Here is a 12,042-nt window from a genome sequence, read left to right as displayed (position 1 = left end):
TTATGGCAGTTGTATTTATTATAATTTTTCAATTTAATTACATTGTTTTTTATTTTTAAATATATTTTTATTGGTTTTAGAGACGAGGGGTGGAGGGAGAGAGAGAGAGAAAGAAGCATCAATGATGAGAGAGACTTATTGATCGGCTTCTGGGGCTTGGCCCACAACCCGGGGCATGTTCCCTGACCGGGAATCAAACTGTGACCTCCTAGTTCATAAGTCGATGCTTAACCACTGAGCCATGCCAGCCGGACTAATTACTTTTTAAAGTAATGGAATGTGAGGGCCTAGAAGGAGATTTGTTCTTTTTTTGGGAAAAGAAACTTAAATGGTTGGTAAAACAAGTTGCTTTAAGGAAAACTTACAGAATGTGTGGTGAGTGAAACAGTTTTAAAACAATTGCAAAGTGTAAGAAAAGCCTAGCTGGTTTCTGTACTGAGGTTACTTTTACAAAATCAGAATTTAAAAATAAGGCCTTGGAGCTTTATGAAATGGTTGGTGAATTACTATCATGTCTGGTGTTTTTAATTAAAGTGAATAACATTCGTTTGAATGTTAAGTGATTTCTTTTTAAAACCAGCTTTGTTGATGAATAGATCAGCTACTGTTTCCTGCTGCATTGGAAAAGTGGCCCTTTCTGTCCTTATTAGAAGGGCCGAGATAAAAGGCTAAAAGATCACCTACGGTTGTGCATGTAATTAATTATATGTAGGAGACTTGGGTGCAGGACCCAGGCAGGGTACCAGTAGGGGCGGACGTATTACAGTGAAAGGCGGTGGCCGTGTGCTGTGAGCCTCGTAGCCGCACAGCAACGACAGCTCGTGTCCGCCTGTCTCTGACTCTCCCCCTCTTCTGTTCACAGGGACCGGGTCGTGGCCGTTTTCGTGCAGGGTCCTGCGTGGCAGTTCAAAGGGTGGCCATGGCTCTTGCCTGATGGATCACCAGTTGACATATTTGCTAAAAGTAAGATTCTGCTTTGTACTGCGAATCCAGCATAGGGATGCTCTGGCTATATGTAGGAGGAAGAGCCATCTGTGTCTCTGCAGATGAGAATTGTCTGTCAAATGGTCCTTATCAAGTCACATACACAATGTTAATGTTTAAGCACCTGTGGAATATTTTTAAAGCCTTTTTTTGAACATCACACATGTCCTCCGACATTAATAATTACTTTCTAGACTGCTTTAAAATCAGTCTTGTTGCTGGTCCATACATTTTAATGAAAACCGAGGGCCAGTTTATATCCTGGTTGTAAGGCTCCTGCCTCGAGTGCTCGCTCCCTGGTGGAGGGGCCTCCTCTGCTTGGTCCCTGTGGGCAGCACAGGCCAGAGCGCGGGGGTGGGGGGAGGCATTCCACACACGTCAGTTACATACGGGCCTCTGCCCTTCAGAGACCAGTCCTTGGCCCATAAGAAGTAGATGAGTTGAGCTGGCTTTTTTGCTGGTAGGGATATTTCAATTATTTAAATCCGAGTACCCAGTGAAGTTCGTGGCGTACTAGAACTACTTTATCAAAAGCATTCTCACGAAACAGATGTTTATTAAAAATGACAACTTTTTCATGAGTGTAGATTGTGCTGCTGTGCAATCAGCTTATTTTTAGCAGCCTCTGCTTTTGTTGGTGGTTCCACCGTTCTTCCAGGCTAAAATGGCATCCTGGGAAGACTTACTCGTGATGAATTCTAGCATTTCTACCACGAAGGTCGCTTTCTCTGCTATTCCTGAAACTTGAGTCATGCGCAGCGTTGATAAGTAAAGCTAAAAGGTACAGAGAGAGGGAGAATTTTAGTGAAAGGACGTTAGTGAACAGGAACGCTGTGCTTTACGGCTTGCGTGCTCGGGGAATAGTATTGTAAAAAGCTATTAGAATGTGTCCAGATGTCAGTGCCCTCTCAATTTCATTAACCCTTTTCGGTCCAACCTCGAGGCTGACTCGACAGACCAGGCGCTAGGAGCAGGTCCAACGTCGAGCAATAAGAACATTAAAAAGTTCAACATTCAATCCCGTCAATTAATTTGGACCAGACTGTTTGAATTCCGAAAATAACATTGGACTGCAAAGGGTTAAAGAATAAGGTTTTCATTGTCATTCTGTTCAGGTTTTTGTTTCTAAAATTTAGGAGCGAGCTTAGTAATGAGCAATTCCACGAATTGATCTCTTTCTCTTCATCCCTTACTGACTCCTCTCTGGTAGCGTTTGCAGTGAAAGCCTCTTGCCCCTTCTGTCCTAAAACCAACAGGACAAAATAAACCCTTCCCTTGACCTTGCCTGTCCTTCTGGCTCCTGCCTTTCAGCGCTTACAGCCAGGCTTCTGAAGGAGTTCTCTCTACTAACTCACTGGCTCCCATCCCATTCTCAGTCTACTGTAGCCTCACTTTCTTACCTTCCACGAAACTGTTCCCACCAAACTCACTAGTGGCCCAGATACTGGATACTTTGGACCTCCTTACCAGAATTTGACTCCTTGAGTCAAATGTTCTTCTTTTTTAAAATGTTCTTTTTCACCCCGGCTGGGTAGCTCCATAGGTGGAGCGCCATCCTGATATCAGGGTGTGGGTTCCATCCCTGGTCAGGACACACACAAGAATCCACCAGTGAATGCATACACAAGTGGGACAACAAATCGATGTCCCTCCTTCCCTCCCTCCCTCTGTCTCATTCTCTCTTTTTCCATCCTTTCCTCCCTCCCTCTCCCTCTCTCTTTTTCCCTTCCTTTCTCTCTCTCTTACTCTCTCAAATCAATAAATTCATTTTTTTTTAAAGTCGTCTTCCTATGACCTGTTATGCCTCCCTAGCTCCTCTTCCTCTGGCTCCCATCCGCCTATTTCTGTCCGTATCCCGTCTCCTTTACTGACACACTCTCTCAGGGAGCTCTGATGGCGCTCCAGAGCCACCTGTGTCCCCTGGTTCTGAGTCACGCCTCTAGCCTGGTGGCCTGGGCCTCACAGCTCACTGGGGACCAGGTGACTCCAGGGAGGTCCCATTGGGACATCAGGCTCAACCTGTTCCGAGCGGAGCCCCAAACGTCTTTTCCTCAATTAGGTTTTTAAATAATTTGCCTAAAGCCAGAAACTTAAGGACATATTACCTCTCAGTTTTTAATTTGTCTCCTTGCTGATTTTGCTCTTGCTGCTCCCCCCCCCCTCCCCCCCCCCACATACACACACACATACACACATTGAAAATCATCATACCTGTATAGGGTAGGGGGAGGGAACAGGGTATTTGGGAGCATCTGTATGGGCCTTGGCAAAAACTATATTTTCTTTATATTGCATAATAATAAAATACAGAGTTTGGGAGGAGATATTAAATACTGGATTGTATAACATTGCCAAATAAACCTTTTCAGAATTATGAGAAATTTGAACTTGTAACTGGATATCACTTCTCTAAACTGTTATTTTTTTTATGTTTGAGATGGCTGCATATGCATACGTTTGTAATCAAGATTTTTAAATGAGCATTTCTTCAGATTTTTGCTAGTTACCATTTAGAAAAAAAATTAATTTAATAAATGTTAGTATTATGTTGTCACTTGACATGCCATCATGCTATCTACTAAATACTATTCAAGGGCACTGCTTTAATTTTTTTGCTTCTTTGTTCCCATAAAAAACCGTGGACAAGATTCACGCAGTTGCAGAAAGGAGCCGCTTGCACTGTGCGCAGGGTTTCGCTCGGGTGGTCACTGTGCCACCAGGCACCTGGCTCTGTGTAGAAGTGTCTCCTCTTCGCTTTTTGCTGAGGCTTAATCCTTTCAGTCTTTTTCGGAATAAGAAAGCTGTTTGTGGTCATGTCTTGGTGTACGTTTTCTCACCACAATTGCTTTGTGCTAATAAAACATTTTGTATGATGAGAGAAACCTTATGTTTCTTCATTGCGGCTTTAACTTTTTGGACTCTGATATTTAAGTATTAATTTACTAAGTTGTCTCTTCTGTTGAAAAAATAAGTATTGTGTAAACTAAATCCATTGAAATTATCAAAGGGAACTATATACTGTATGCCTTTGTGGCTTTAGGCAAATCATTTTAAAAAATATAACCTGTATTTTTAAGAATGACTTAAAGCAATCATGCTGAGAAAATTAGAAAGTGAAACATAAGCAGAATAAAGAGGTCTTGAGATGTTGATTTATTTAATTTTAAAACTTAAAATAATAAAATATTTTTTACCCATAAAAACCATTTTGCAAATGGGTTTCCTGAAGCTCCTATAATGAATTGGTTTAAATTCATTAACTTGAATTCATTCAAAATAAGTAATGTGTCCAATGAAAGGTCCTTTATTTATAAAAGCAAATAATTTATAAATAGTTTGTTTTTCTGTGGGCTCAAATGATTCACTTGGGATTTCCATAAAAAATTGGGCCTTGAGCAAGCAATATGGTACAATCCATAAAGTAACTATCAGAAATTAACAGTTAATCAGATTCTCTCAAAACCCCTCATACTAGACAATATTGGTGAAAGCAGCAGTCACATCCTATGTTAGAAAAATGGAAAGAAAAGCTAAACACCTTCCATGTCACATGCACCTGTGAGAGGGCAGCCGCACTGAGGGGGCAGCATTTCACCATCTTCCAGGGAACCTCGACAGGCCTCTGTGTTTCGTTCCTCCTTGCCATCATTTCTTACCAAGTCCCATGTTCTCCCTCCTTAACTTTCTAATTCTTGATGTCTTTCTTGCCATACATGCCTCTCCCCAGCTGATCACGCCTGCCTCCTCTAGATTCGTGTGTGGTGCCATCGCTCTCTGCTCAGCACTTGGCAGGAGTCTTTGCGTGAGTTAAAGTCCAGACTCCTCCCTGCGGCCTGGGAGCCAGCATCGCTCCAGGCCGCTGTGGTCTTACCTCTTACTCGCTCCCTCCATGAGCGACTTGGCACGTGTGGTTCCATTCAGTTCCCTTAGGCTCTAGAGTGAACTGTTGTCTCTGTGCGCATGCTCTTATTGCTAACTGGGTCACTTTTGTTCCGTGTTAGCCTAATTCTTACTCCACCTTTAGGTCTTAGATTAGACATCACTGCCTATGCAAGCCTTTTCTGAATTCCATGGTTGGGTAAGGTACTCTTTTGTGTTTCTCTGCTCCCCTGCATTTATCGTATTGTATTTAATAGTCTTACTTTCCAGGGGCCCATTGCATTGTGCCTTAGTCCTCTTTTCAGTCCCGGGTGGCTGGCGTGTATGAACCCTTAGTAAATATTTGTCCCTTGAATGTTTTTGAGGATGCCACAGTTTTAGCATCTATTGCAAAGATCACTTTGGTTATGATAGCTTCGGTTGGTGGAAGAAAAATTGTTTTATGTTTTAGTTTAGGTTTTTTGTTTTTTTGCTGATGTCTGTGTTGGGTATTTTAATTTATTTTCTAACGTACTTTCATTTGATGGCATTTTGAGTAAAGAATGTTATTTCCCCCATATAGTTAAAGCCTTCCACCTCAAATATGATGAAGTTCGTCTAGACCCCAACGTGCAGAAGTGGGACGTGACGGTGCTGGAGCTCAGCTACCACAAGCGCCACTTGGACAGGCCGGTTTTCTTACGCTTCTGGGAAACACTGGATAGGTATTTCTGCTCCTCAGATGCCCTCCTTCCGCTGTGTTGTAGGGACTCCTGGCTCGTCAGTTAGAGGCCAAGTTCCTTAGAGTTGTGGGCCGTTTCTCCCGTGTCCTCTTCTCAGACCTCGTCTGCCTGGATGCGGGTCTCCAGCCGGTAACTTGCAGCTGCCTCTGATGCTGGTTCAGAATCTGGTGGAGAAGGGGCTTCTAGCGCTAGAAAGCGCACCAGCCCCCGAGCCCGAAGACCTGGTCTTGCTGGGGGGCTGGGTGACCTCTGACCCTGGTGTCTGTCCAACTAGGGAGCGGACGACGAGAGCCCTGTGTTTTCTGGCAGCGCAGAGGGGTCTCTGGCTGTGTTCGAGTTGTGGGCAGCCCGTGAAAGGAACTTAGTTGCTGAATGTATTTAATTCCTAGTGTAGAGGATTTAACGTCCTTTACAGCAATAGGAGTTTTACAGCTGGGAACTGTAAGAACAGCAGACAGTCACAGTTAATACCCCTGAACCTGGTATTTTCTTTGAGGCGCCCTTTAAAATCTAACTTCCTTGGTCTTAAGTCCCCCACTGATTATTACGGGTTTCCTCAAAGTCAGGTGATTGAAGTAACTCGATGATTATAATGTATAATATAGTGAGGAGAAACATTCAGCATCCTCGCCCCGAGTTCTTACAGACTCAGCAAGAGGAACGCTGCTGCTTGCTTCCTCCAGCAGCCCCTCTCCCCAAGGTGAAGGCAGCAAGCTTCCAGGAGACAGACAGCCTCTCGCTGTTGATTTTAAGTTTCTTTACATGTAACCTTCTAAAAGTTCTAAAATCCTTAGTCATTATAATGTGTTGTCATATTATTTTTCAGGTACATGGTAAAGCATAAATCCCACTTGAGGTTCTGAATTGCGTGGTCTCCCGGCTGGAAATCTGGGTGAAGAAGCGTGGATGTACCTTCATCTAAAGACTGAGTGTCTATGAATTCATCACTCACTCACCAAGAAGAAGGTCACGGGCGAGCAACCGATCTCATCCGATGCTTTTGTCTTCAAAGGGATCATATGACGCCTGTCATTCATAGAAGCAAACTTTTTGGCCTACAACTATTTTTTTAATATTAGCCTTTTAGTCTGTAATGGAAATTGTATATTTTGATAGAAGTTTTTTCTCCATTGGTTAAACTAGCATTACTTAAAACGTGTTTCTTTAGAAAACGCAGGTTGTTAATGTGTGTATATTTAGAGGTTCTGAGGCTCCAGGAGCCATCTTGCTTCTGATTTTTCATTGCTCTATAATTCTTCTTACTGAAAATCCTGTGTTATGGATGGTATTAAATATTAGTTTCTGGAACTTGCAAAACCAAGCAAAGGGATGTGACTATTTTGAATGACTCAGAATGTCAACCTGTATGTAGACCATATCTATACTTAGTCTTTATTTAAAAAGGAATAATGAAAAATCAAGAACACTTCTTCAGCTCTGGTTGAACTGCTTAGCCTTTTCGAGACTTCCTTGCTTATATTGAATACATTGAGTGAATGTACGTTCTTCTCACTGACTTTGCTGATTTTACAACTTAGGAGGATCTATTTCTATCCGGGATACCTTCCCGCTAGGAAAATCTCAAAACCGATGAAAGCCCGGCAGGCTACAGGACTTTCTAGCTGGGAGCCAGAGTGTGACTCGGGGAAGAAGTGCATTAGCCTACTGCAGTGCCATTTCCGCTTCCTTCCTGCTCTCCTGCGCCCACTCTGGTTCTCCCCGTAGAGGTGTGGGATTTTGAGTCTTCTGTTCCATTAGCCCTAAATGCCGATACATTCTCCCGGCACCAAAGAACACAGTTGCTTAAGAAGTGTCTGAACAGAAACAAGATAAAAACACTGGTATTTTTATGTGCGCATTCGATATCGTATGAAATATAAAGCCTATATTTTAACTTAGTAAGTAAGATATTTTACTACTTCTCTACTTCAGACAGAGTGCTGCATCCGTGTACAATGAATGAGAATTTCCCTTGAGTCTTAACTTCACCTTTTTTGCTACTTAAAGTAACTTGGACCCTTTATTCCCCTAGAGAGTTTTTACCATTAGAATCGTTGCTGATCATTTGTATCATCCCCTCCCCCCGCCTCCATTCCCTCCCCTCCCCCCGCCCCCCGTCATCTCTCTTAGGTTGATGTATTTTTTGGTAAACATTTAACTCCCTCATGTTCAGATGCCATTACTGAGCCTCATTTTGAAGTTGAACGCTGTCATAAAAATGAGAAAGCACTTATTTATCCTTTAAATAACCATGAAAATCCATACCAACAGGGAATGGGAACAGTACTTACCCATATGGAATTCACTGGGCTTTTCAGGAGAAAAGCGTCCATGTTTAAAATGACTGGATTTTAGGGTTTCGATGAAGTTTGAACAGATTCTCCTCCCCCTTGCTTTTTCTTCTCTGCATCCTCCCTTCTTGGAAATAAAAGAAAACTTAAATTTATTCACATTAGACTATCAGCATAGAAGTCTGTTTCCAGACTAAATTATGTATTGCATCACCTTCCTCCATGGTCAAATAGTCAAGGTCTAGAGTCTGTAATATTTTAAGGTTACCTATTGAGACTACTACAAGTGGACATGAACTACCTTTCTATAAAGATTTTTAGTATTTATACTTATGTGTGAAATTTACTTGATAGAGTGTGGTTAAAATTGGGAACATCTCCTTTAAACAGGACTTATTTTTCTATCTTGCATCTGCCTTATATGTATTGGAAGGCTTCTGGAAATACCGTAAGGAACGTTAGGAAAAGTACGAATGTGCTCTGCCGTGTATTTTAAAATCAGACCCGTAGTATGTACTTACTTCCTTTGTCTTTTTCTTCTTTCCGCAGCTCAGTCCCTTGTTTAGGTCCATATAATTTGTAGCCATTAATTCTAAAAAACCAAAACAAAACAAAAAACACCACAGCCACCTCACAGCCAATCATTACTCGTTCTCTCATGACTTCAGTTGTCCAGCAGCACCTGCCACAGTGCCTTGCACGCAGTAGGCATTCAGTCAGCATTCACATACACGAATCAGTGATGTATTTTCAGTGTAACTGATGTATCCAAAAAAGAACTTTGTACTTAGTTGTAGGGTTTAAAAATACAGAATTGCAGGGAAAGAAGAGGCGTAGGAAGATACTTTAATGGACATGAAATAGCCCATTAATGAACCTGACTTACCCATAAGCTACCGTTAGCAGGAGCCCCCCTGGTCTTGTCCCACTGGTAAAAGCAAGCTCCGTCTCACTATTCGGGGGGCACTTGTAATAGCGAGAAGCATGCAGGGTTCCGCCGGAGCGCTCAGCCCGGACCCCATCGGGGACTCGGCTGGGGACCTTCTTAGAAACACCGCTGCCCGAGCTCTGGCTCTGGTTTAATTAGTCTGGGATGAGACCTGCTCATCAGTATTTCTTAAACGTTCTTCAGAAAGGATTGAGGATCACTGGTTTAATTGGTTACTGAAAACGATACCAGTATTAGATGTTTGCTTTTTCCCTTCTTTTTTTGGATGACCCTTTGCACTCTATCCCATCTTGGTGGTATTGGCCTCTGGTTCCCCATGACAAATTCAAGTTTTATTTATTTAATATAGGAGTATTTTGCTGTTTAATATTTAAACAAAACAATGTTTAATATATTTCATGATAAACTAGTATTATAGTTTCTGATTTGTTTCCCATGTGTCCCTATCTTTCACTGGCTTTTTTTTTTTTTTTTTTTTTTACCAGCAGCATGACAACAATCCATGCAGAAATAACAAATTCATGACGAGGAAAGCTTGGTAATTTTTAAGGTAGAAGGAAGTAGAGTGTTAATTTCTTATCTGCCATGCAGAATTAGAGTTTGCTTATGAAAGGAAAGAGGCATACTTTTTGATTGGTCTGCACAGTAAAAAGTAAAAGTAAATTATTTAAATAAAATTCATTATCTAATAAACATTGAAGGAAATATTTTTCCTAAATAAAAACTTTTGTGACTCCTAACAAACGTAAAGCGACGCCATTGTTCTTTTTTGGAGGGCGGGGAGGGGGGACGTGTATTTCTTACTCTGTAACAATCCCCTCTTACTGGTGCCAGCGGTGGGCACAGCGGTGGCAGGACACGCACCGCTGTCCTGCCAGCGGCCTGTGACCTGAGTCTTAGGTAAAGCTAGTCTGTCCATAAGATTCTTTGTGACCAGCGGGGTGTGTGACAGTATTACAGTGACCACAATTACAGAAGCTGGTCAGTATAAAAACATGAAGAATAAGTTTAATCACATTAGCCTTAATGCGATTGGACTGAATTTTTATTATTCACCCAGGTTTGATACTCAACTGGTTACTCCAGTTACATTGGCTGTTGAAGTAAAAAGGGGAAATGACCGACTTAAAGTCAAGATTTGGGTGATGGATTTTGAAGTGCCATATCCTGGCCTGTTCCCTGGCACCTTGGGTGTCCATGGACCCCGCGTGGACTTTAGATCAACACACTGCGGTAATAATAAGGGAAAATGGAGACCATACAACAGGTGTGTAAAGAGGTCTATCTAGCACAGCGGTTCTCAACCTGTGGGTCGCGACCCCTTTGGCGGTCGAACGACCCTTGCACAGGGGTTGCCTAAGACCCTCCTGCAGATCAGATATTTACATGACGACTCATCACAGTAGCAACATGACAGTGATGAAGTAGCCACGAAAATAATTTTATGGTTGGGTCACAACATGAGGAACTGTATTTAAAGGGCCAGAAGGTTGAGAACCGCTGGGCTAGTAAGTGCATGATAGGTCAGCATGCTTCCAGGGTTTGCATCTGTGTGGGTTTGTATGTATCATTTTAGGTAATGTTTTTAACAGTATCTTGGGAGTTACGGATATGTGCCATTTAAATGAGTCAAGCTAATGAAATGAACTACTTTTATTACCAAAATTTAAAGTGTGGGCGATTGTCAAATTTAAATGATCTGAGATTTTTTAAATTTTTGCCATTGAACTTTTTTATCCACTTTAAATTGACTAAAAAGCTACTAAACCTCCACGTTTGATCGAGAGCTTAGCGTGTACGTGGTGTGGGCACCGTGACTGCTTGGCCTCCAGTTTGTTCTCTTGAGAAAAGTGGTTTTTTCTCTTTAATGTACATTTTTTATTTCAGAGAGGAAGGATGGGGGGGAGGGGAGAGAGAGAAACATCAACGGTGAGAGAATCATTGATCGGCTGCCTCCAAACTAGGGATCGAGCCCACAACCCGGGCGTGTGCCCTTGACCGGGAATCGAACTGACGCTCAACCACTGGGCCACCCGGCCGGGCAAGAGCCAAGTGGTTCCTGAGTGGAGGGGAGGTTTGGGCCGTGGGCCTGTTCTGACCCGTGAGCGGCCTTTTACACTTTGGGGCGGAGTTGTTCCTGCAGCACTTTGTCCTTCATGAGTCACATTCAGCCCCAGGACGGGCTGTGCTGTGGGCAGGACCCGTGCTGGGAGGCGGCAGCAGGGTTCCTGCGTGTCTCAGGCTCACGGTCTCTGCTTTGGAAATTCAGTTCTTATTGAACAACTTGGGGCGGGGGTGGGGTGGGAGGAGCGCTCCTAACGGCCCACGCTGGTTGGTCGCCCTCACGCATCTACACATCCCCCGGGAATGCTGAGCAGTGGACACGCGCTGAGCACGTGGACACGCCCACTGGGCACGAGGACACGCGCTGAGCACGTGGACCAGTGCTGAGCACGTGGACACGCCCACTGGGCACGAGGACACGCGCTGAGCACGTGGACCAGTGCTGAGCACGTGGACACGCCCACTGGGCACGTGGACTCGCGCGCGCGCCGCGGTTGGGATGGCGGTTGGGCCGCACAGCGGATCGGGCGGCGGCGCTGTGCGCGTGCGGAGCCCACGGGCCCCCCCCCGGAGCCGGGAAGGTGGGTGCGGGCGCTGCGTGGTCCCCTCCGACGCAGAGGACGTTTTCCCCCCAAAACGAGCGAGCTCAGCGCCCTCTGAGGGGAATAGTGGCCTCGGTCCTCCGGCGGGTGCCTCGGGTCCTGTGGGCACGTGGCCGCCAGGTGAGCGGGGGTCGGGGGGGGGGTAGGGGGGGTGGTGGGGGGTGGGAGGAACCCCAATTTGCACTCACTGTTAGTCTGTCCTCGTTCCGGGTGCACAGCCCGCCGGTCGGACGGTCACAGGCTTTACAAAGTGCCTCCCCAATAGTTCAGGCCCCGGCCTGGCGCGGACACAGTCACCCCAACATTCCCGTCTCCCCTGCGTTGTGCTTTGCACCCCGAGACTGCCCTGGGGCCCCCCACCTGTGCTCTCAATCCCTCCACCCTTTCACCCCGCCCCCCCCCCCCCCCCCCCCCCCCGCACCCACCACCAGGTCTGATCTCGGAGTCTGTTCCTGCTCTGCTTGTTCATTTATCTTGTGTATTTTTACTGATTTCAGGGGGAAGGGACGGAGGGAGAGATGCATCCATGACGAGGGAGAATCATGGACACC

At 44.6% G+C, this 12,042-nt stretch overlaps 1 protein-coding gene across 1 annotated transcript in view; it reads left to right on the top strand.

Moving 5' to 3' along the window:
- Window positions 1-9,313, top strand: part of CDC73 (cell division cycle 73) — a 63,336-nt gene extending 54,023 nt beyond the window's left edge. Inside the window, exons 15-17 of the mRNA XM_070401108.1 lie at window positions 863-963; window positions 5,426-5,567; window positions 6,412-9,313. Coding sequence (XP_070257209.1) covers window positions 863-963; window positions 5,426-5,567; window positions 6,412-6,448 — 280 coding nt within the window. The 3' untranslated portion in view covers window positions 6,449-9,313. The remainder of the gene's footprint in view (window positions 1-862; window positions 964-5,425; window positions 5,568-6,411) is intronic.
- Window positions 9,314-12,042: the final 2,729 nt, after the last annotated feature.

Source organism: Myotis yumanensis, unplaced genomic scaffold, assembly GCF_028538775.1.
Source record: "Myotis yumanensis isolate MYYU_CA2020_CCGP unplaced genomic scaffold, mMyoYum1.0.hap1 SCAF_22, whole genome shotgun sequence".
In the NCBI taxonomy this organism is placed as follows: Eukaryota; Metazoa; Chordata; class Mammalia; order Chiroptera; family Vespertilionidae; genus Myotis; species Myotis yumanensis.
This window is presented reverse-complemented; position numbering and strand designations above follow the sequence as displayed.